The sequence below is a fragment of the Pan troglodytes genome, chromosome 4 (assembly GCF_028858775.2).
Source record: "Pan troglodytes isolate AG18354 chromosome 4, NHGRI_mPanTro3-v2.0_pri, whole genome shotgun sequence".
Classification (NCBI taxonomy): Eukaryota; Metazoa; Chordata; class Mammalia; order Primates; family Hominidae; genus Pan; species Pan troglodytes.
In genome coordinates, this window is record NC_072402.2 from 173,921,158 (window position 1) to 173,947,551 (window position 26,394).

The 26,394-nt window shown below is 40.1% G+C and overlaps 1 protein-coding gene and 1 pseudogene across 6 annotated transcripts in view; both read left to right on the forward strand.

The window, feature by feature from the left end:
- Window positions 1–26,394, forward strand: part of SIMC1 (SUMO interacting motifs containing 1) — a 102,990-nt gene that overhangs the window by 59,052 nt on the left and 17,544 nt on the right. For 5 of the 6 annotated variants that reach the window (XM_016954259.4, XM_016954260.4, XM_016954261.4 and 2 more), the window contains 3 exons: window positions 11,721–11,875; window positions 20,288–20,440; window positions 22,648–22,776. In XM_016954259.4, coding sequence (XP_016809748.1) covers window positions 11,721–11,875; window positions 20,288–20,440; window positions 22,648–22,776 — 437 coding nt within the window. Of the gene's footprint in view, window positions 1–11,006; window positions 11,515–11,720; window positions 11,876–20,287; window positions 20,441–22,647; window positions 22,777–26,394 lie in introns of those variants that run through there. The other variant, XM_016954262.3, reaches the window with a different exon arrangement.
- Window positions 5,999–7,127, forward strand: LOC100610782 (lys-63-specific deubiquitinase BRCC36-like; annotated as a pseudogene).

The following is a 26,394-nucleotide window of genomic DNA, read 5'->3' on the forward strand; positions in this document are numbered from 1 at the left end:
ACACACACCTGTTGTCCCAGCTACTGTGGAGGTTGAGGTGGGAGGATCCCGTGAGCCCAGGAATTCTAGGCTGCAGTAGGCTATCATAGTGCCACTGCACTCCAGTTGGGTGACAGAGCAAGACCCTGTCTCTAAAAAAAAAGAAAAGAAAAATAGAAGAACTTGTGAAAGTGAAAGGCTGAGAAAAGATATTCCTCACAAATGGTAATCCAAAGAGAGTAAGGGTGGCTATACTAATATGAGACAAAAAGACATAAAAACTGTTACAAGTGGCAAAGAAGGACATTATATAATAAAAGGGTCAATTCACCAAGGAGGTATAACAATTACAAATATATATGCACTAAACATCAGACTTCCTAAATATATAAAGCAAACACTGACAGAATTGAAAGAAGAAATAGACAACACAATAATAGTAGGAGATTCAATACCCCACTTTCAATAATGGATAAAATAACCAGACAGAAAATCAATAAGGAAACAGAGCACTTGAACAACACTATAGGCCACTTAACTGTAGACATACACAGAACATTCCACCCAACAACAGCAGAACACACATTCTTCTCAAGTGTACGTGGAATTTTCTCCAGATAGACCACATGTTGGGCCACAAAACAAGATTTAAACAAAATGTAAAAACATCGATATTATACTAAGTATCTTCCAATCACAATGGGATGAAACTAGAAATCAATAGCAGAATGAAATCTGGAAAACCCACAAATATGTGGCAACTAAACAACACACAACAATGGTTCAGAGAAAAAAAATCTCATGGGAAATTTTAAAATACCCCGAGACAAATTAAAATGGAAATATGACATACGAAAACTTATGGATGCAGCAAAAGCAGCACTAAGAAGTACAGATGTAAATAAATGCTTGCACTGAAAAAGAAAGATCTCAAACCAACAACCTGACTATACCTAAAGTAGGAAAAGAAGAAACTGAACCCAAAGTTAGCAGAGGAATGTAATAGTAAAGATTAGAGCAGAGATAAATGGAGAATAGGGAAAAAATGAACAAAACTAAGATATGGGGTTTTTAAACATTTCATTTGTTTGTTTTGAGGCAGAGTCTCACTCTGTCACCCAGGCTGGAGCTCAGTAGCACAATTATCGCTTACTGAAACCTTGAACTTCTGGGCTCAAGCTGTCCTCCAGCCTCAGCCTCTCAAGTAGCTGGGAAAACAAGCATGCGTCACCATACTCAGCTAATTTTTTTATTATTTTTTGTTGAGGTGGGAATCTAGCTAAGTTGCCCAGGCTGGTCTTGAACTCTTGGCCTCAAGTGATTCTCCTACCTTTGCCTCCCAGAGTACTAGGATTACAGACATGAGCCACTGCACCCAGCCACAGAGTTGGGTTTTTGAAAAGAACAGAACTGACAAACTCTTAACTAGATTAAAAAAGAGAGAAGATTCAAATTACTAAAATCAGCATTGATAGCTCAGTGATAGAATTTTTAAAAATTACTAAAATCTGAAATGAAAGAGGGGGCATTACAACCAGTGCCACAGAAATAAAAAGGATTATAAGAGAATACTACCAACAATTATACCCCCAATAAACTGGATAACCTAGAATAAATGGAGTAATTCCTAGAAACCTACCAAGATTGACTCATGAAGAAATAAAAAATCTGAACAGAACAATAACTAGTAAGGAGATAGAATCAGTAATCAAAAACCTTTCAACAAAAAAGCCTAGAACAAGGTGGCTTCACTAGTAAATTTGGCCAAACATTTAAATAAAAATTAACACCAATCCTCCTCAGACTTTTGCAAAAAACCGGAGAGATAACTTATTTCAGCTTATTCTGTGAGGCCAGCATTACCCTGTGATATGGTTTGGCCGTGTCCCCACCCAAATCTCATCTTGAATTGTAGCTCCCATAATTCCCACGTGTTATGGGAGGGACCTGGTGGGAGGTAATTGAATCATTGGGGCGGGTTTTCCTGTGCTGTTCTCATAATAGTGAATAAATCTCATGAGATCTGATGGTTTTATAAAGGGGAGTTCCCCTACACAAGCTCTCTTGCCTACTGACATGTAAGACGTGACTTTGCTCCTCATTCGCCTTTTGCCATGATTGTGAGGCCTCCCCAGCCATGTGGAACTGTAAGGCAACTAAACCTCTTTCCGTTATAAATTACCCAGTCTAGGGTATGTCTTTATTAGTAGCGTGATACACCCTGATACCAAAGCCAGATCAAAAAAACTACAAGCAGCTGGGTGCAGTGGCTCATGCCTGCAATCCCAGCACTTTGGGAGGCCAAGGTGGGCGGATTGCTTGAGGCCAGGAGTTCAAGACCAGCATGACCAACATGATGAAACCCCATCTCTGCTAAAGATAACAAAAATTAACCGAGTATGGTGGCGTGCACCTGAAATCTCAACTACTGAGGAGGCTGAGGCGGGAGAATCACCTGAACCCGGGAGGCAGGGGTTGCATTGAGGCAAGATGGTGCCACTGCACTCCAACCTGGGCGATAGAGCAAGACTCTGTCTCAAAAAAAAAAAAAAAAAAAAAAAAGGAAAAGGAAAAAACTACAATAAAACTGCCAACCAATATACCTAATAAATGTTGATGAAGAAATCCTCAAGAAAATACTAACAAACTAAAATTCAACAGCACATTAAAATGATATGCAGTCATCCCTTGGTTGACTACATGGGGGGACTGGTTCCAGGACCTCCCTTGGATACCAAAATTTGCAGATGTTCAAATCCCATATAACCTATGCACATCCTCTTATATACTTCAAATCATCTGTAGATTACTTATGATACCTAATACAATGTAAATTATATATAAATAGTTGTTATACTGCATTGTTTAAGGAATGATGACAAGAAGAAACATTTGTACATATTCAGTGTAGATGTAAATTTTTTTTCAATTATTTTCAAATCTCAGTTGGTTGAATCCATGGATGCAGAACCCACAGATACGGAGAGCCAACTGTAAACCATGAACATGTGGGATTTATTCCTGGATGGTTTAACATATGAAAGTAAATGTGATACACCATATTACAGAATGAAGGAGAAAAAACACACAATCACCTCAGTTAATGCAGAAAACACATTTGACAAAATTCAACACCCTTTCTTGATAAAGACACTCAAACTAGAAATAAAAGAAAACTACCTCAACATAATAAAGGCCATATGTGAAAAGCCCACAGTTGGCATCATACTGAATGGTGAAAAACTGAAAGATTTTCCTCTAAGATCAGATGTGCCTGCTCTTGCCACTTCTATTCAACATAGTACCTCAAGACCTAGACAGAGCAGTTAGTCAAGAAAAAGAAATAAAGGGCATCCAAATTAGAAAGGGAGAAGTAAAATATCTTTGTTCACAGGTGACATGATCTTATATGTTGAAAATCCTAAAATTCCACCAAAAAAAAAACTAGTAAATGAAATAATAAGTGAATTCAGCAAAACAGCAGTATATAAAACCAGCTCACAAAACTCAGTTGCATTTTTGTTAAACCAACAATGAAAAATCTGAAAAGGAAATAACACAATTTCATTTACAATATCATCAAAAAGAATAAAATACTCAGGCATAAACCTAACCAAGGAGGTGAAAGATTTGTATACTGAAAACTACAAAATGTTGTGGAAAGAAATTAGACACCAATAAATGGTAAGGCTTCCTATATTCATGGAGTGGAAGACTTAATATGGTTAAGATGTCAGTACTACCCAAAGTGATCTACAGGTTCAACACAATTCCCATCAAAATCCCAACAGCATTTCTTTTTTTTTGTAGAAATAGAAAATTCCATCCTAAATTTCATCTTGAATCTCACGAGACACCAACTTTTAGTCTTTCAGAAGTTGATGTCTTTAGCCGGGCATGATGGTGGGCACCTGTAATCTCAGCTACCCAGGAGGCTGAGTCCAGAGAATTGCTTGAACTCGGGAGGCAGAGGTTGCAGTGAGCTGAGATCACGCCACTGCATTCCAGTGTGGGTGACAGAGTGAGACTCTGTCTTTAAAAAAAAAAAAAAAAAAAAAGTTGGTATCTTGCAAAGGACACCAAATAGCCAAAGCAATTTTTTTTTTTTTTTGAGACAGAGTTCAGCTCTTATTGCCCAGGCTACAGTGCGATGGCGCAATCTCAGCTCACTACAACCTCCGCCACCTGGGTTTAAGCGATGCCTCAGCTTCCCAAGTAGCTGGTATTACAGGCATGCGTCACCATGCCCGGCTAATTTTGTATTTTTAATAGAGACGGGTTTCTCCATGTTGATCAGGCTGGTCTCGAACTCCCGACCTCAGATGATCCGCCCGCCTCGGCCTCCCAAAGTGCTGGGATTACAGGCGTGAGCCACCATGCCCGGCCAGTCAAAGCAATCTTGAAATAAAAAGAACAAAGTTGGAGTTCTCACACTTCTTGACTGTAAAATATAAAGCTACAGTACTCAAAACAGTGTGGTACAAGAAAGAAGATAGACATATGGAATAGACAGCCCAGAAATAAACCTTTGGGTACATGGTCAAGTGATCTTCATTAAGGGTGCTAAGACTACTCAGTGGTGAAAAGACAGTCTCTGAATGTCATAGGAAAAAGTGGATATCCACTTGCAAAAGAATGAAGTTGGACTCTGAACATATAAAAATTAACTTAAAATGCATTAAAGACCTGAATATAAGACCCAAATCTATAAAATTCATTGAAGAAAGCATGGGGCAAAGCTTCATGACATTGGATTTGGCAATTGATTTCTTGAATATTACACCATAAACACAGGCAGCAAAAACAAAAATAGACAAATAATACTGCATCAAACTTCAGAACTTCTGTGCATCAACAGAGTGAGCAATAAAAATAGAAAATACCAAATAGAGTGAAAAGGCAGCTTATGGGATGGGAGAAAATAGTTATAAATCATATATCTGATGAGGGTTAATATCCAGAATATATAAAGAACTCCAGCAACTCAACAACAAATGAATAACCCAATTTAAAAATGGGCAGAGGACTTATATAGACATTTCTCCAAAGATGATATGGAAATGGCCAACAAACTTCTGAAAAGATACTCATATAACTAGTCATTAGAGGCATGCAAATCAAAACCACAATGCAATGTCACCTCATACCAATTAGAATGGCCACTATTTTTTAAAAAAACAAAAAATAAGTGTGGGCAAGAATTTGGAGAAATTAGAACCTTTGTGCACTCTTGGTGGGATTGTAAAGTGGTGCAACTGCTATGGAAAACAGTGAGGGAGTGTGAAATGGGAAGTTGTTCAATGGATATAGAGTTTCAGTTTTGCAAGATTAAAAGTTCTGGGGCTCTTTTACAGGACTGTGAATATACTTAACACTACTGAACTGTACACTTAAAAATGTTTACTTTAGTAAATTTAATGATAATGTGGTTTTTGTAACAATTTTTTTTTTGAGACAGAGTCTTGCTCTGTTGCCCAGGCTGGAGTGCAGTGGTGTGATCTCAGCTCACTTCAAGCTCTGCCTCCTGGGTTCACACCATTCTCCTGCCTCAGCCTCCCGAGTAGCTGGGACTACAGGCGCCCGCCACCACACCCGGCTGATTTTTTTTTTTTTTTTTTTTTTTGTATTTTTAGTAGAGACGGGGTTTCACTGTGTTAGCCAGGATGGTCGTGATCTCCTGACCTCATGATCCACCTGCCTCGGCCTCCCAAAGTGCTGGGATTACAGGTTGTAAGCCACCACGCCTGGCCTTTATCACAATTTGTAAACTTTTGTTAAAAGAAAACAGACAATAATAAACATTGCCAAGAATGTGGAGAACATAAGTCTCATAAATTGCTGATGAGAATATAAATAGTACAGGCACTCTGGAAAATGGTTTGACAGTTTCTTTAAAAGTTGAACATAAATTTATTTGCCCTATCTATTCCAATTCTAGATATAGACCCAACAAAAATGAAAACCTCTGTCAGCCAAAGACATACATTCAAATGTTCAAAGCAGTGTTATACATAATAGCCAAAATGTGGAAATAACCCAAATGTCCATCAGCTGGTGAATGGATAAACAAAATGAAATACTATTCAGTAATTAAAAGCAATGAGCTGGGCCAAGATGGCAGTGCAGGTGGTGCAGGCGGTGCAGGCAGTTCATCTAGAGTCTGACACTTTCCTTGTTTGTCTCAACCATGCTCTGAGCACAGAGAAGGAGGAAGTGATGGGGCTGTGGATAGGGGAGTTGAACGATGATACAAGGAGTGACTCCAAATTTGCATATACTGGAACTGAAATGCGCACGGTTGCTGAAAAGGTTGATGCCGTCAGAATTGTTCACATTCATTCTGTCATCATCTTAACGACGTTCTGATAAGAGGAAGGACCAAGTAGAAATTTCACCAGGGCAGCTGTCTGCAGCTTCAACAGAGGCAGAGAGGTTGGCTGAACTGACAGGCCACCCCATGAGAGTTGTGGGCTGGTATCATTCCCATCCTCATATAACTGTTTGGCCTTCACATGTTGATGTTCGCACACAAGCCATGTACCAGATGATGGATCAAGGCTTTGTAGGACTTATTTTTTCCTGTTTCATAGAAGATAAGAACGCAAGGGCTGGCCGGGTACTCTACACTTGCTTCCAATCCATACAGGCCCAAAAGAGTTCAGAGTCCCTTCATGGTCCACAAGACTTCTGGAGCTCCAGCCAGCACATCTCCATTGAGGGCCAGAAGGAAGAGGAAAGGTATGAGAGAATCGAAATCCCAATCCATATTGTACCTCATGTCACTATCGGGAAAGCGTGTCTTGAATCAGCAGTAGAGCTGCCCAAGATCCTGTGCCAGGAGGAGCAGGATGCATATTGGAGGATCTACAGCCTTACACATCTGGACTCAGTAACCAAGATCCATAATGGCTCAGTGTTTACCAAGAATCTGTGCAGTCAGATGTCGGCAGTCAGCAGGCCTCTTCTACAGTGGTTGGAGGACAGACTTGAGCAAAACCAATAGCATTTGCAGGAATTGCAACAAGAAAAGGAAGAGCTTATGCAAGAACTTTCTTCTCTGGAATAAAGCAGGAGACAAAATGGAGAAAGATGAAAATATCCAGTGTAAAGTTACTTAAGCTAAATCAATTTTGAAGAACAAAAACTTGGAGGACTCACATTACCTGACTTCAAGACTTACTATAAAGCTGTAGTAATCAAGATAGATGGTATTGGCAGAGGAACAGACACATAGATCAACGGAACAGATGAGAGAACCCAGAAATAAACCCATATAAATATGCTCAACTGATTTTGAAAAAGTGCAAAAGCAGTTCAATGGAGGAAGAATAGCCTTTCTGACAAATTATGCTGGAGCAATTAGACACCCATAGCAAGGAGAAAAAAGAACCTCTACTTAAACCTCACATCTCATATAAAATTTAACTCAAAATGTATAATGGACTTAAATGCAATACATAAAACTATACAACTTTGAAAAAAGCCACAGGAGAAAAATCTTCAGGATCTTGGGCTAGGTGACAAGTTCTTGGACTTTGCCCCAAAAGCATATCCGTAAAAGATAAAAACTGGTATATTGGACTTCTTCAAAATTTAAAAACTTGTGATTTAAGAAGAGGAAAAGATAAACTACAGATTGAAATGAATTTGCAAACCATATATCTGATCAATTTGGAATATTTAAAGTGTGCTAAAAACTCAACTGAAGTCAGGCATGGTAGCTCATGCTTGTAATCTCACCACTTTGGGAGGCCAAGATGGGAGGAGTGCTTGAGGTTAGGGGTTCCAGACCAGCCTGGCAACATAGTGAGACTCTGTCTCTACAAAAAAATTTTTTTTAAAAATTAGCTGGGCACCATGACACACACCAGTAGTCCCAGCTACTAGGGAGGCAGGAGGATCACTTGAGCCTAGGAGTTTGAGGCTGCGGTGAGCTATGATCACACCACCACACTCCAACCTGTGTAACAGAGTGAGGCCTTGTCTCAAAAAAAAGGCCACAAAAACTCAACAATAAAAACAAACAGTCCAATTAGAAAATGGGCAAAAGACGTGAATAGATGGTTCACTGAAGAGGATCTATAGATGGCAAGTAAGCATACGAAAAGCTGTTAAACTCCGTAAGTCATCAGGGAATGCAAATTGAAACCACAGTGAGGCTATGACTTACTTATCTGAATGGCTAAAGAAAAAATAGTAAAAATACCAAATACTAATGAGGATACAAACTGGATATTTTATACATTGCTGACAGGAATGTAAAATGGTACAGCCCCTCTGGAAAAGAGTTTATAAATTTCTTATCGAGTTAAGCATAATTTTTTAATCAAGTTAAACATAAGACCCAGCAGTTGTGCTCCTGGACATTCATTCCAGAGAAATGAAAACCTATATTGTACTTGTACCCAAATATTCATAGGAGCTTTATTTGTAATAGCCCCAAACTGGAAACAACCCAGATGTCCTACAACAGGTACGTGGTTAAACAAACCATCCATAACTTGGAATACTACTCTGGAATGAAAAGGAACTAACTGTTGGTTACAAGAACTTGGTTGTACCTCAGGGGTATTATGGTGAACAAAAAAAGCCAGTCTCAGATGGTCACATAATGTATGATTGCATTTATATAACATTCTTGAGGTGACAAAATTATTGAAATGAAGGACAGATTAATGGTTGCCAGGGATAGGGACTGGAGGAGGTGTGGGGTATGTATGACTATAAAGGGATGATGCAAGGAGTTCCTTTGTGCTGATGGAACAGTTCTATATGATTATGATGATTATGATGTTGATTATAACATTTGATTATGAGGTTAAGCACATGAGTCTTTACCTGTGCTGAAGTTGTATGGACCTACATACACACAAATGAATGCATGTAAAATCTGGTGATAATGAATAAAGTCTGTAGTCTAGATAGCAAAAAATAAAAATAAAAAATAAAAAAATAAGCAATGAGCTATTGATGCATACCATTAATATGGGCAGACGTTAAAAAAAATAAGCTAAGTGAAAGAAACCACACACAAAACATTACATATTATATGATTCTATTTCTAAGAAATGTTTAGAAAAGGCAGATCTAGAGAGACAGAAAGCAGATGAGTGGTTGCCTTGGCCTAATGATTGGAAAGGGAACTGTAAGTGCCCATGAGGGATCTTTTGGGGTAATGGAAATGTTCTAAAAAGTAGATTATGGTAATGTTTGCACAACTCAGTAGGTTTACTACAAATCATTGAATTGTACTTTTAAAATGGCTGAATTTTATGGTATGCTAATAAAGTTGTTTTATTTATTTATTTTTGAGACAGGGTCTCTTGCTCTGTCACCCAGGCTGGAGTGCAGTGGCATGATCATAGCTCATTGCAGCCATGACCTCTTGAACTCAAGTGATCCTCCTGCCTCAGCCTCCTAAGTAGCTAGGACTACAGGCACATGCTATCACGCCTGGATAATTTTTTTATTTTTATTTTTGTAGAGATGGGGGTCTCACTATGTTTCCGGGGCTGGTCTTGTTTCCTGGCCTCAAATGATCCTCCCACCTCAGCCTCCCAGAGTTCTGAGATCACAGGCATGAATGACTATGCCCAGCCCACATTATTTAAAAAAAAAAAAAAGAGAAAGAATTATTTGGGGAAAATAGGTATTCTCAAGATTCAGCACTATTCTTGAGTTGAAAGAGATATAATTACAGGTAGTTAAAGGAGGGGAGAAAAAAACAAAACTCTAGAAAAACAAAAAAACTTCACAAGAAAGGAATGATTTTCTTAGTATACTATATGGATTTACTAAAAGTAGTTAGTAAAAGTATTTAGTAAATACTTTTAACAGAATCCTGACACTGTAAACACTATGTAGTTATAACATTTAGAATCAATTTATATACAAAGCATAGGAGACAATTTTATTAGCCTTGACGATGTAAAACGGAAAGTATAGAAGATAAAGTTTGGGAGATGAAAAGGGACAGGACCTCTGAAAATAGCAGGGCTGGTGTAACATCCTTATCTTCCAAAATGGGGAGTCAAGAGATACTGTCTATAGATGATGGAAATACACTTCTTTTAGGAAGAGAAGAGGTGGGGGATTGGCCTAAGTAAATTCTTATCTAGCATAGCAGAAAGCAATAGATAATGTCTACAGTTGATAAATCAAGAAATCATAATAAAAGCCTTTTTCTTTAGAGATGTTTATGGTGACTTCTAGAAGAATGAGTTAAAAATTATTCTAGGATACTGGAGAAGACAAGTAGTGGTGGAGAGTGGAGTCAGTAGAAGACTTTCTTTTTATCAAAAATCTAGCACAAGGCCAGGCGCAGTGGCTCACGCCTATAATCCCAACACTTTGGGAGACCGATGCAGGTGGATCACCTGAGGTCAGGAGTTCAAGACCAGCCTCACCATTATGGTGAAACCCTGTCTCTACTAAAAATACAAAAATTAGCCAGGCCTGGTGGCAGGCACCTATAATCCCAGCTACTTGGGAGGCTGAGGCTGGAGAATTGCTTGAGCCTGGGAGGCAGAGGTTACAGTGAGCCAAGATCGCGCCACTGCATTCCAGCCTGGGTGACAGACCAAGACTCCATCTCAAAAAAAAAAAAAAAAATCTAGCACAGGTACATGATTTTTTAAAAAAGCATTTGCATCAGTTATCAAGGATTAGAGAAAAATAAACACCTTTGGAAGACAAAGATATTGTCACCTCCTCCCAAAAAAGAAAGAAATGATATGTATTCAGAATGGTCACTTAGTTTCCTACTGACTGAATCATATCCTGGTCCATTAGTTCATGTTCTGAGAAAATATACCTATTCTCTGGAGTTCGGAGGTTTCCACATAGTCCAGAAATAGTTTGGTACCTTCTGGTTCTTTAAAGTTTGAAGCCTAAGCTCCCAGCACTTGTCTGGTAGTAAAGGGAAACCAACAAATTGTGCATGCTTGCCTACTATGTGACAGGTACTTAACACTGTCTTTGGTAAGGTTAGAATTATCCCCATGTAAACTAGAAGGACAGTAAGTCCTAGAGGGCTTAAATAAAGGACAGAGCTAGGTCTAAAACAAACAGCAACAAAAACTGAATGCTGCGTGCCTCCAAAGCCCATGCTCTTTAACTGTTTGTCAGTTAGGATCATTTCACCTGTAACAGAATACCCAACTCAGGCTTGGCCCAACAGTCAAGTTGAGCCAAGCCAACAGACTTGGCTCAATCAGCTCGCATGACTGGAAGTTCATCAGTAGAGTGGACATCATGGCGGTTTGATCTAGCAGCACAGGAGTCATTAAAGAACCAGTTTCTCTTTCTCTGTTTTGCCATCTGTAGTTTTGGGTATATCCTGAGGTTGATAGGTTCAGTGAGAGGGAGAGATTGACTTCCCATGGCTGCCTCTTAAATCAAATGATCTACAATCCTAGAGATTCCAGTAGATATCTGATTGCAGCTTGGGTGTTAGAAAATTATAATTATCTGCAGATGCCTAGATCCTTTGAACAAGTAATAATACTTAAAAAATGGTTTCTGAAACCTTATAAGGTATGATTTTTTTCAGCAGTCACCCTATTTGTCCTCTCTCATAATGACCCAGACTACCTGCCCTCTCCTAGGAGCCTCTCTTTTAAGCACAGGCATACTTGTTGATGCATGGCCTTCTCTTGGGCTTAGTATTTATGAGAGCCCAATGTTGACTGTCATCCAGGAGACTGAGAAGAAAGACTGACTTCTCATTCTTTTTCCCACAGGGACAAACTCTGCCTGGGCGAGTCCTTTTCCTGCGTTATGTCGTTCAGACCCTAGAAGATGACTTCCAGCAGACCCTGAGGAGGCAACGGCAGCACCTGCAGCAATCCATTGCAAACATGGTGCTTTCCTGTGACAAGCAGCCCCACAATGTCAGGTAAGCAGCCACCTGAGCCCTCGGATGAGAAGAGGTAAGGGATTATAGGTGGGCAGCTGCTGAAGGCCAGAATATCAGCCAGGTGAGATTTTCTAGTCAGTAGATAGTGTAATAGGGCTAATTATTAAAACTATAGATAGACCAGGTGCAGTGATTCACACCTGTAATCCCAGTACTTTGGGAGGCCGAGGTGGGCGGATCACTTGAGGTCAGGAGTTCGAAACCAGCCTGGCCAACATGGCAAAACCACATCTCTACTAAAAATATACAAATTAGCAGGGCGTGGTGGTGTATGCCTGTAATTCCAGCTACTTGGGAGGCTGAGGTGGGAGAATCACTTGAACCCAGGAGGCAGAGGTTGCAGTGAGCCGAGATTGTGCCACTGTACTCCAGCCTGGGTGACAGAGCAAGACTCCGTCTCAAAAATAATTAATTAATTTTTAAAAATAAAACTATAGCTAATCATAAACCCCTCCTGATAATCATAAAAGAAACCAACAATGTGGCAGGCACCACATAGCTTGAGTGAGTTTTCTCTCAAGACCAACAGACTTCCTTTGGTCTATTTCAATATTGTCCAAACAACCTTGTGAAATCTAGGGGAAAGCCTTATATAAAACTTTTCAGTTTTTATTAACCTACATTTATTCCTATCCCCCGATGAACCTCAATATTAATCTCATTTGTCACTACTAGTTTCTGGAAAGTAATATCTATAACAATAGGTCATGTAGCTGACAGTAAGGTACATTAGATAGTAAGCATGTGTTCTTTTTTGCAGAATCAGAGTCAGAGTTTCTGGAAGCATGGAACTACTATATGCTTATACCAAGCGGGGGAAAATATGATCTTTAGGGTAGGGGATTGTGGGATGGAATTTTCCTTTTGGAACTACAGATGGCCCTGACTCATGATGGTTTGGCTTAGGATTTTTTGACTTTACATTGGTACAGAAGTGATAACCATTCAGTAAAAACTATACCTCAAGTACCCAACAAACATTCTGTTTTTCATTTTCAGTATAGTATTCAATAAATTACATAAACTGTTCAACACTTTATTATAAAATAGGCTTTTGTGTTGCATGATTTTGCCCAACTGTAAGCTGTCAGTGTTCTGAGCACATTTAAGGTAGACTAGGCTAAGCTACAATGTTCGGTAGATTGGGTGCATTAAATGTGTTTTCAACTTAAAATATTTTCAGCTTACAGTGGTGTCTTAGTCCCTTTGTTTTGCCATAAAGGAATGCCTGAGGGTGGGTAATTTATAAAGAAAAGAGGTTTATTTGGCTTACAATTCTACAAGTTGTACAAGAAGCGTGGCTCCAGCTTCTGTTTCTGGTGAGGGCATCAGGAAGCTTCTACTCATGACAGAAGGTGAAGGAGAGCTGGAGTATCACCTGGCAAGGGAGGAAGGAAGACAGGGGGCGGGGCTATGGTGCCAACCTCTGTCAAACAGTCAGCTCTTGAGTGAACTAATAGAGTGAGAACTCACTCGTTACCATGAGGACAGCACCAAGACATTTATGAAGGATCTGCCTCCATGACCCAAACCTCTTCCACTAAGCCCATCTCCAACACTGGAGATCACACCAACAGGAGATTTGGAGAGGTCAAATATCAAAGCTGTATCAGATGGGTTTATCCAGATGTAACCCCATCGTAGGTTGAGCATCCGAACATCCCTTGCTTTTTTGGAAATGGCTCTTACTAGAAGGTTGTACCAGCATCTCTTTGTTCAGAGCAGCATTGAAACTCTTCCACATTTACGTTCTCATATGTTCTTACATATTTGTTGAAAGTAGTATACACAGGTCAACATGGGGCATTGACTATGATAAATCCTCTAATAAAAAGGAGGACATTTCGTTATGTTTTGGGCATTGGTCAGTTTTCCCACCCCCTTAGTTTACATGCCCATATTTATTTCCCTATATGTGATATTTTTTCTAAAGATTAAATGTTAATAATTTTAGGGGTACAAAATCAGTAAGTAGAGAATCAACAGAGAGCACAAGACAGCATAGTTGAATTTTAAAGCGAAAAATTGGCCGGGTGCAGTGGTTCACACCTGTAATCCCAGTACTTTGGGAGGCCAAGGCAGGCAGATCACCTGAGCCCAGGAGTTCAAGACCAGCCTGGCCAACACGGTGAAACCCTATCTCTACTAAAAATACAAAAATTAGCCGGGCATGGTGGCATGTGCCTGTAATCCCAGCTACTTGGGAGACTGAGACAGGAGAATTGCTTGAACCTGAGTGGCAGAGGTTGCAGTAAGCCGAGATCACACCACTGCACTTCAGCCTGGGCGACAGAGCGAGACTCTGTCTCAAAAGCAAATAAAAAATAAATTTTTAAAAGTGAAAAATAATTTACATAATGAGAACAATTCCATCTACCATTATGCTTTGCGAGCCTAGGCATTAAGAGTGAGTGGGATACCCAAGGCACTGTTCTCTCAGTTGCTTTCATTTTCACCTCCTGTGGTGTGAGCCTCTCACTGTAGGGGGTATGACTCTTGGGTTTAAAGATAGGCATTTAAGGCTGGGCGTGGTGGCTCACACCTGTAATCCTAGCACTTTGGGATGCCAAGGTGGGCAGATCACTTGAGGTCAGGAGTTCGACATGAGCCTAGCCAACATGGTGAAACCCCATCTCTACTAAAAAATACAAAAAAAAAACCAACCCAAAAAATTTGCCAGGCATAGTGCCAGGCACCTGTAATCCCAGCTACTTGAGAGGCTGAGGCAGGAGAATTGCTTGAACCCAGGAGGTAGAGGTTGCAGTGAGCTGAGATCGCGCCATTGCACTCCAGCCTGGGCAACAAGAGGGAAACTCTGTCTCAAAAATAAATAAAGGCATTTTGGGCTGCGCATGGTGACTGAGGCCTGTAATCCCAGCACTTTGGGAGGCCAAGGTGGGCGGATCACATGAGGCCAGGAGTTTGAGACCAGCCTGGCCTCAAAACCCCACCTCTACTAAAAGTACAAAAACAGCCAGGCATGGTGGTGCACTTCTGTAATCCCAGCTACTTGGGAGACTGAGGCATGAGAATCATTCGAACCTGGGAGGCAGAGGTTGCAGTGAGCCAGGATTGCACCACTGCAATTCAGCCTGGGCAACAGAGGAAGACTCTATCTCAAAAACAACAACAAAGATAGGCATTTTTGAGGGGTGTTTGTGACCTCTAAATCTAGGCCAGGTCCTCTGTTTTGTGCTTACTCAATGAAAAAAATCATTTGTTTCAGTTGGCAGGAAAATGAGCTATCTTTGATTCATTAAGAAATGGATATTAGACTGAGTTGGTGATTACAAGGATGTATGCATATATTTATCTAAATTCATCAAACAAAACTTTGACAATTTATTGTATGTAAATTATACCTCAAAGAGGTATTTTTAAAAAGAAAGAGACATGATCAGTCTCCATATGAACCCTTCTTAAGGGATTTTCTTTTCTTTCTTTCATTTTGAACTATGCATACAAAGAGTAGACTAGTTTCTACAAGACTTCAGAAATATATTTGTCTCCAGGTCCCCTCACCTGCATTTCTGTTTCTCTTTAATTGATTTTTTAAATATTTACCCCCATATGGCAAAATATACCCCCATATGGCAAAATAACATGCTTGCAGTGCTGCTTCTTGATTTTTCATTGTTAGCCATTATCTGTTGACTTCTCACATGAAAGATAAGGAGTTCACTCTTTTTCCTCCCCACATTCCCCATCACACACATATTTGCCAGCCCCTATATCATTAATATATTATAATTTTTATATCAGTGTTCAGTGTTTCTATTACTATGACTATGTGTGCTAGTCAGAATTTTACTAAGTACTAAACCGTGATTGCTTTTCCTTTCATTCATATCTTTTTGTTTTCCCTAAGGTTAATAATTATCCTATTTTTAAGTTTCTTGCTTTCCTTGTACGTATCAGAATTCAACCCCAAATTCTCTCCTAGTTGTGTTACCGGTGGAGGGTGTCTAGGTTCTTGGCATCTTGAACAAAGAACTGGACAAAATGTACAAACAAAGCAAGGAAAAATGAAGCAACAAAAGCAGAGATTTGTGGAAAATGAAAGCACACTCCACAGGGTAGGAGCAGGCCCGAGCAAGCAACTCAAGAGCCTGGTTACAGAATTTTCTGGGATTTAAATACCTTCTAGAGGTTTCCTATTGTACTTGATGTACACCCTATGTAAATGAAGTAGTGGCCCACCATCAGTTCGATTAGTTGTGGGAGGGGACAAATCAGAGGCTGAAGTGAAGTTACAAAGTTATACTCCTATGCAAATGAAGACTTGGCCCATGACCAGCCTGATTGGTTGTGGGAGGGGACCAGTCAGAGGTACTTTCAATTTTTCATCTGCCACGCAGAAAAAGCAGGGAGGCGGGCAAGGTTGCAAAGGGAGAAGCCTCTGGTCCTTTTGTTACTTGGGCATGGAAAATTGGGGTTTTCCTTTTGATTTAGTTCTAGGAATTCAACATGAATTGGCCTTAGGTTCCCTGCCTCCAGACCCTATTTTCTTGCCTCAGTTGGTCTCAATATCCCCTCAAGATATTTATTCACACTGGATTGTCCTACTGGTTTCTTCTCAAAAATCTGAGGTAGAATGTTTTGATCTCCTTCAATCTAGATCACTCATCCTCTTTTCCAGTCTTCATCATAAATTTGAGAGTCCTCTTTAATGCTTTTCAAGACTGGATGACTTGTTTGTTTGTCCTGTCTTTTCTCTTTCATGGCTCATACCTTCATTTAAGGAATCCATTCCTAGTAGCTTTCTAAGAAAGGTGTATAGGAAGTAAAGTTTTTGAGATCTTGTTTGTCTGCAAATGTCTTTATCTTCTCATACATTGATTGATAATTAAACTGAGGATAGATGATTTGCTTAGAAATAACTTTTCTACAGAACATCAAAGGAAATCTTTCATTGTCTTCTAGCTTCCAGAATTGCTGTTAAGAAATGATAAGTAGTCGGGCGTGGTGGCTCACACCTGTAGTCCCAGCACTTTGGGAGGCCGAGGTGGGTGGATCACTTTGAGCTCAGGTGTTCAAGACCAGCCTGGGCAACATGGCAAAACCCCATCTCTACCAAAACCACAAAAAATTAGCTGGGTGTAGTGGCACACACCTGTGGTCCCAGCTACTCGGAAGGCTGAGATAGGAGGATCACTTGAGCCTGGGTGGCAGAGGTTGCACTGAGCTGAGATCGTGCCACTGCACTCCAGCCTGGGTGTCAGAGCAAGACCCTGTCTCAGGGGGAAAAAAAAGAAGTCATAAGCTATTTTGATTACTGATTCTTTGTATGTGCCCTGGTTTTTCCCTCTGGAAGTTTGTAAAGTTCTCTTTTTGCCAAATGTGCTTATCCTAGGTTTATATTCATCCATTGGGTTGGGCATTCAGTGGGCCATTTCAGTCTGGAAAAATGTCCTTCATTTCTAATAAACAGGATTTTTCACTTTTGTAATTATCTTTCTAATTTCCAAGAGCCCTTTTATTTTTTCTCTGTGTCTTCCTTATTAAAATTAATAAATAAGCCAGGCATGGTGTCATGTGCCTGTAGTCCCAGCTACTGGAGAGGCTGAGGCAGGAGGATCGCTTGAGCTCAGGAGTTCAGTGAGCTATGATGGTACCACTGCACTCCAGCCTGGACAACAGAGCAAGCCCTCATCTCTAAAAAATAATAATAATAGGCTGGGCACAGTGGCTCAGGCCTGTAATCCTAGCACTTTCAGGGGCCAAAGTGGAAAGATCACTTGAGGCCAGGAGTTCAAGACCAACCTGGGCAACATAGCAAGACCCTGACTCTGCAAAAGAAAATAATATAAACTGTATTCTTATTTTCTTCTTTCCTGGATCCATGTCATCTCATATCTTTGATTTTGCTACTCAGAATTTTCATTTTTGTTTATTCTCTGTTTCTCTTCATAATGTCTGTTTTCTCCAAGTTGCTTTTTTGGGAGGAAGGAGAGGGTATTTTGGTCTCTATCTCTTTATGTTAAAAGCTTTCCATAGATGTCTGGTAAACCTTGGTAGTCTGTAGTCTATCCATATTTAAAGGTGCAAGACTCAAAAGATAATGGAAGCTCTGAAGACATAAGAGGACTTGTCATTTCTGCACTTCCCTCTAGGTGGAACTGATTTCTCATTTCTAAGAAAATTTCTTGAGTCAAGGTCTTTCCTCTTGCGCTGGTTCGGTTTTACAGAGAAGACATCCAACCTCTTACGTGAAGGATAAAGACAGGATGCCAAGGTTTTGGAAGACACGTGTGAGAAGATAGCAAGGGTCTCTGCATTCAGCATGCCTATGTTCATTTAGTGCCCCATTTGCTTCAGTGTCTGCTTCTAAGCCGTGCCTGGTATCCCAGTCCAGAGACCATCTGTTTTACCTCTCCACAAAGTTAACTTGTAGTCTGCAGGATTGGGGAAGTTCTAGAGGTCTAAAAATTTATTAAACAGCTTTCAAGCCATCCTATTTTATTTATTTATTTATTTATTTTTTATTTTTTTTTTTGAGGCGGAGTCTCACTCTGGTTGCCCAAGGCTGGAGTGCAGCAACCCGATCACAGCTCACTGCAGCTTTGACCTCCCTGGGGTCAGGTGATCCTCCCACCTCAGCCTCTTGGGTAGCTGGGACTACTGGCACGTGCCACCACGCCCTGCTAATTTTTAGTATTTTTAGTAGAAACAGGTTTTCACCATTTTGCCCAGGCTGGTCTCAAACTCTTGGACTCAAGCCATTTGCCCACCGCAGCTTCCCAAAGTGCTGGGATTACAAAGTGAGCCACCATGCCTGGCTACCTCCTACATATTTCAATTCACCCCTCTTTCACCATCACTTCAGAGAAACCTGGTGCTACCGCTTGCAGAGCTATTGAAGTTTTTTTTTTTTTAAGTAAATAGGATTAAATAGGATAGCTCTTCTCTGCTGCTGGCTTAGGATTCAGCTTTCTCAATTCCACTAAGTCAATTAAAATGTATTCCTTTGCCTAATTCATAGGCTTGGATTAAACATCATCTTAAAACATGGCACAGTGGCTTTATTTGCTCAGTTAATTGGTTGCTTTTAATTTTGTAATCAGCATCTCTCAACCTACTCCCAAATCAAAGACTAAGCCCTTGACAATTACCTCACCCCTCATCCATCAGCCTGAGCAACATAGCCGGAACCCATCTCTACACCCCTCATCACCCACCTTGCACCCAGGTGATCATCATTCTGCATGGTCATCATTTCATTTCTTTCCTTTCTATGTAGTTGTATTGCATATACATGTATTCCTATAAAATATATTTTTTTACTTTAGTTCCTTTAGCTCTATATTAAAAGGTATCATGCTATATGTAATCTATCGAGAATTTTATTTTTCACTTACTGTTTTATAGTACCAAGATTTGTCCATATTGTTGCCTGTCACTGTAGTTTATTCATATTGATATTCATATTCATACTCATATCCTTCATTTGCCTTCCACCTTTCAAAATTTCACTGCTATCACCTGGGAGGCGGAGCTTGCAGTGAGCCGAGATCGCACCACTGCACTCCAGCCTGGTGACAGAGCGAGACTCTGCCTAAAAAAAAAAAAAAAACTCACTGCTATTCATCTTCTCTCCTCTTCTCTTCTTCCTTGTGGATATTTTTCAAAAGTTATTTATTATAATATTAGTGGGGTTTTAGGAGGAAACAAAATTAGGTGTGTATATTAAATCTACTATTTTTACCTAGGTTACCTAAGTGATCATTAAAAGTAGTTTTGACTGTATGTTTTTACCTTATTAACTTGTAGAGCCTCAGCCCTGTATAAAGTGTGATTCCACTGCACACACTCTAAACCTTAGTTGTTAACATTAATAGGTGACAATAATATAGAGCTGGCAAGGACTTCTGTGGTCACCCAGTCTAACTTTCCACTTGGTTTAGGAATGTTCCTGGTCAGGAAGGCACAGATAGTACTATTTTACCCTGAAGTTACCTTTGAATACTTACAATTCAAAGAAAAATGTTGATATTTTAGTTAGCTTTTTTTTTTTTTTTTTTTTTTGTAGAGATGGGTTCTTGCTGTGTTGCTCAGGCTGGTCTCAAACTCCTGGTCTCAAAAGATCCTCCCACCTCAGCCTCCCAAAATGCTGGGATTACAAGCATCAGCCACCATACCTGGCCTTTAGTTGACTTTTACAGCCTTACTGCAGTTAAATGTGATGTCTTTATTAGACTTGTTTAATTATTGAAAATAGCCAGAGGGCCCTTTTGTTGCCTGTAGGGAAATCCAGGGATCTGGGGGCCCAGGTTAAGGCTATAGTTCTGAGCACCATAAATACAACAGACATTGAAACCTTTTCTTTCTTTATTTTTTTTTTCTGCACAGAAAAAGAAAGAATAAACCTTTTCTTTCTTTTTTCCATTACAGGGATGTTATCAAGTGGCTGGTCAAAGCAGTAACTGAAGATGGATTGACTCAGCCCCCAAATGGAAATCAAACGTCTTCAGGAACAGGAATCTTGAAGGCCGGCAGTAGCCACCCTTCTTCCCAGCCCAACCTGACAAAGAACACCAATCAGCTGTAAGGGGCAGGCAGTTCTCTTTCCTGGGGCTCTTGGGGTTTAGTGTTTTAGAGAGAACAACACCAATCCCTAAGAGCAGCTTCCCCCAAATTAACAAGATCTTAGAACATAGGCTGATGCTTATTCAAGACTTAGTTTAACTAAAGGCTAAATTTCTGATTTCAAAGGTAGAACAAAACCAGGTGCTTTCACCCCTAGAATGAATAGGACTTCACAAAGTGAATACGAAGTCACAACGCAGACGCAAAACAAATGCTAGAGGACACTGCCCTTCACTTCCTGCATTTCAGGAGACAGTAAAGGGTTACAGCTCCTCGTCACTTCAGATATCTGTTGCCATAGAGAAGGAGTGGTGTGTAGTGTGAGTTTTGTTAACCTCGAGTCCTCAAGGACCTGGATTTCTCTCCTCAGGTCCCGGGAGAAAAATAGCAGTTCAGTCTGCAGGTTCCAACACACCAGGGCAGGTATCATCACCGCAGACTGCACTGGAAAGAAATTCATGGCATTTCTTTTATGGAGTTGAGAGTGGTCTTGGCGTTTTTGGAGAGATGCTGGGATATTAGGGGCTGGGGCTACCCTTGCACAAATAACCCAGTATTCCATGTCAATCATATTGTGAAAAGCCAGTCACACTGGGCATTTCAAATGTAACATTTGTGTCTGAATTCACAATGTTATATTATAATCTGGTTGCACCAACCTGATTTTTATGGAAGGCCTACAAGTTTAAATTGTTTCCTAAATTATAAATAATTATAACTAATTTAGGAAACAATTTTATATCTAAAGGGGAATGTTTTGGAACAATGAAGCATTTGGACAGATTGAGGAAGGCCCTAAAGTGGCATTCTCCCACACGGGCCACATACAGACCCAAGAGGGAGGTGGACACTGTTCCTTCAATGGAAGCTAGTATCATATAACAATCATCATAATAAATGTTTATAAATACATGTTAGTAGAAATAACAATAGGGTACCCTAAAAGTCAATTTTGTTATGATCTTAACAACAATAGTAGGTTGCTACCACTTATCACTAGAGAGTCCCTATCTGTGAGATATTTTATATAGCACTCACAACTTTACAAAATAGATATTATTGCTCACCCTTTTTATAGATGAGAAAACTTGGACTCAGGGCAGTTTAGTAACTTGTCGAAGGTTGAACAGCTTGTCATTGTAGAGACAGAATCTGAGGCCAGAACTCCTGGTCTGGCCCACCTGTTGTGTTACTAGCTGCAGATTTTCTTAAAGTAAAACCTTTCTTCCATCACAGATAACATGTGTTGCCGGGCGTGGTGGCTCACGCCTGTAATCCCAGCACTTTGGGAGGCCAAGGCGGGTGGATCATGAGGTCAGGAGATGGAGACCATCCTGGCTAACACGGTGAAACCCCGTCTCTACTAAAAAAATACAAAAAAATAGCCGGGCATGGTGGCGGGCACCTGTAGTCCCAGCTACTCAGGAGACTGAGGCAGGAGAATGGCGTGAACCTGGGAGGCGGAGCTTGCAGTGAGCCAAGATCGCGCCACAGCACTCCAGCCTGGGCGACAGAGCTAGACTCCATCTCAAAAAATAAAAATAAAAAAAAAACACATTAGAAAAGGCTGATGTCAGGCCAGGCTCACCTTTCTGAGAGGTTGCCCCGACTCCTAATGCCGCATCAGGCTGGCTCTCTCCCACAGTTAGATCTAATGGGAGAGAAGGTCAGGTTCCACCAGGGGAGGTTCTGAGACCGAACTTAGTAAGAAGCTATTGTAAAGGAAACAGTAACAGGAGAAAACTGTATGGCAAATACATATTTTCTCCTGTATCAAAGAAATGTAAATCATTTTAAGTCACTCTGGACCTGTTTCTTCATCTGCAAAATAGGGAAGTTATAGATTAGATGATCCTTATAGTTCTCTAGATCCTTAAGGTTGTGTGGTTCTATTTTTGAATTTAAAAGCAGCTTGCTTTTACAGCTCAACCCCAGGTTCTGAGAGGTTCAAATAGTATGTTCTGGCAAAAGGGATTCAGGTAGGTGAAATTGCTAAATAAAAGCATGCTGATGGTTTGAGTAGTTCTCCCTGACCTTGTGTGTGCTTTATAAGATCCTTTAGTAGTCTCTACTCTCGATGTACACTGGTGGGGACCTCCTCCCAGCCAGAGAGTGGCTCCTTGCCAGACCCTCACACTCATCTGTGTCCTATGTTCTGGACTCAGGATTGTGTGCCAGCTTCAGAGGATGCTCTCCATAGCCGTAGAGGTGGACAGGACCCCCACCTGCAGCTCCAATAAAATTGCCGAGATGATGTTTGGGTTTGTGCTGGACATTCCTGAGAGGAGCCAGAGGTGAGTCTTGATTTTGCTGGGGAGAGCAGTTATTTAAAAAATCATTTTTATTAAATTAACTTTTCTATCTATGCTACCTGTCAGGAACAGAATTTTACAAGAGAAAGTTCCAAACTAATTAAGATAGGAAGAAAATAGTAGAAGGATTATTCTTATGTCTTTGACTTTTAGAAAGGAGGTTCTCAACTAATTATTATTATTTACAACTGAGATATAATTTCTTGGGAAGAGGCACAGTACCCTAAATGGAGCCTAAATTTTCTAACCTTATCAATTTGCCTAACAATTTTACTCTTCTTTCAATATTTAACTGTTAAGGGTGGGTTCAGTGACTCGTACCTGTAATCCCAGCACTTTGGGAGGACGAGGACTAGGCGAGCAGATCACCTGAGGTCAGGAGTTCAAGACCAGCCTTCGCCAACATGGTGAAACCCTGTCTCTACTAAAAATACAAAAATTAGTTGGGCGTGGTGGTGCACACCTATAAATCTCAGCTACTCAGGAGGCTGAGACACGAAAATCGCTTGAACCAGGAGGTGGAGGTTGCAGTGAGCTGAGATTGCTCCACTGCACTCCAGCCTGGGTGACAGAGTGAGACTCCATCTCAAAAAAAAATAAAAATAAAGGCCGGCTGTGGTGGCTCACACCTGTAATCCCAGCACTTTGGGAGACCAAGGCGGGCGGATCCCGAGGTCAGATCGAGACCATCCTGGCTAATGTGATGAAACCCCGTCTCTACTAAAAATACAAAAAAATTAGCCAGGTGTGGTGGTAGGCGCCTGTAGTCCCAGCTACTCAGGAGGCGGAGGCAGGAGAATGGTGTGAACCCTGGAGGCGGAGCTTGCAGTGAGCCGAGATGGCGCCACTGCACTCTAGCCTGGGTGACAGAGCGAGACTCCGTCTCAAAAAATAAATAATAAATTAATTACTTAATTAATTAAATAAATAATAAAAACAAAAATTTAACTGTTAAGCCCTGCCTTCTTCTCTTATCTTTATCCATAGGCCTGGCATAAGTGTTCACTAAAGGCTTGGTGGGTGAATGAAATAGATATATCCAATATTGGAGGAACTAGAGGTGACACAAGAATGAAAAGAGTTGGACCTGTAGAATGACCCCAGATAGTAAGAATTAGGAATTCAGTTTCTCTGAGCATGAATTAGTGAAGTATTTCATTAGGAAGGGATAAAGAAATAGTTTTTGGCTAAAAACAATGATTCCTTCCTTGAACCAGTAATTTTAAAATCCAGAGGAAGAAAACTAAACTGGAATGAATATGAATTCATGAACAATTGCTGGTACAGGAAATAAGTATAAGAGAGTCATTGCGTAGTGGTGACCCTTGGGGAAATTATGGTGTATGTTTGTCTTCAGTGCGTCTCCACCAGCTCCATGCGTGCTTCCCATCCCCATCCCTAAACTCCCAGCTGACAACCAACACAACTATTGTGCAGCTTTGGTTTCTTCTATTACAAGAAAATGTCATGCCAAATAGTACTGGAATAGGACTTAATTAAAATACTCTGGTAAGATTAAGACATTTACTGAGTCCCTACGATGTGCCAGTCATTGTCACATTAATTATCTCATTTGTTTTCTGTTTTTTTTTTTTCTTTTTCTTTATAATTTAGAAACAGGGTCTTGCTATGTTGCCCAGGCTAGTTTTGAACTCCTGGGCTCAAGCAATCCTCCTGCCTCAGCCTCCCGAAGTTCTGGGATTACAGGCATGAGCCACCGCATCCAACCTTATTTATTTTTCTTATAATGTTACCCCTATTTATTTATTTATTTGTTTTGAGGCAGAGTCTCACTCTGTCACCCAGGCTGGAGTACAGTGGTGGGATCTCAGCTCACTGCAGTCTTTGCCTCCTGGGTTCAAGCAATTCTCCTGCCTTAGCCTCCTGAGTGGCTGGGATTACAGGTGCATGCCCCTATACCCAGCTAATTTGTGTATTTTTAGTAGAGATGGGGTTTCACCATGTTAGCCAGGCTGGTCTCAAACTCCTGACCTCAGGTGATCTGCCCACCGCAGTCTCCCAAAGTGCTGGGATTACAGGCGTAAACCACCACACCTGGCAATGTTATCTCTATTTAATGAATAAGAAAAGCATTCAAAGAGGTGGAGTTAACTAGCCTAAGTTTATGTAGCTAATCAGGTTCAGAATCCAAATTTAAACCCAGGGCTGCTTAATCCCAAATTCAATATTCAAAGGAGGCAGTGTGTCGTACTGGTCAGACAGAAGAAAGTGCACATGAATACCATGCTTGCTCTAACACTTTGTCAGGAGTATTTCATTTGGGTCCAACTCCTCTACTATTCATTCATGTAAGCCCAGATGCTGGTAAGAAATGGGAAAGCTAAGGAATAGGTAACAAAAACAAATTAGGAATTAAAACAGACAAACATGATTTATACAAAACCTGGCCTACTTTAAAATTCTCTCAGAGGGGCAAATTGGCCATTCACCCAAATTATGCTAAAAGATACTTTACTTGGCCTTTACCTTGATGTATTTTAATTTTCTAAAGATTAAGTATAATTTACATACAATTAAATTATGTAAACTAACTTGCATACATACCATCCAGTGAGTCTTGACAAATGCATGTACCTTCTTGACCTATCATTTTCCAATTGCTCATTAGTAGTGTATAGAAACCCTGCAACCTTAATAAATTAACTTATTCTAGTAGGATTTTTGTTTGTTTTCCTTAGGATTCTCTACATACACAATCACGTTGTCTAAAAATACACTTTAACTGTATCCTTCCCAATCTGTGTATGCCTTTTGCTTGCTTTTTCTTGCCATATTGCATAGGCTAGAATCTCCAGGAAAATGTTGGAGAAGCAGTGAGAGTAGACATTATTGCCCCATTCCTGATCTTAGGGTGAAAACATTCAGTTTTTGACTATTAAGTGTGATGTTAGCTATAAATGTTTCATAGGTGCCCTTTGTCAGTTTGAGGGAGCTTCCTTCCATTTCTAGTGTATTATTTTTATGAAGAATAAGTATTGAAATTTGCCAAATATGTTGTCTCCATCTATTGAGATAATCATAGTTTTTCTTCTTTATTCTGTTGATGTGGTGTAATACACTGATTAATTTACTCACGTTAAACCAACTTTGCATTCCTGGAATAAAAACCCTACTTGGTTGTGATGTTATCCTTCTTATATATTGATGGATTCAAGTTGCTAATATTTTGTTAAGGGTTTTTGCATCAATGTTTACAAGGGATATTGACCTGTAGTTTTATTTTCCTGTAATGTTTAATGTTTTCCATAATGTTTCCTTATGCATATTTAAAAGAAAGATAAGTTGGCCAGGCTGGTCTCGAACTCCTGACCTCAGATGATCTGCCCACCTCAGCCTCCCAAAATGTTGGGATTACAGGTGTGAGCCACCAGGCCTGGCCTTATGAACTGAATTCTAAAATAAGTTTAAAAAGCAAAATGCAAAATAATATTATATTAAATATACATATATTTTTGTAAAAAAATGATAAAAATATACATGATTCTGATCATTTGTTTAAAAAAGAAACAAAGTTAAGGTAAGCCACAGACTAATAAAATTGCTTACATACAGAGAGTGGGTGGGAATGGGATAAAAAGG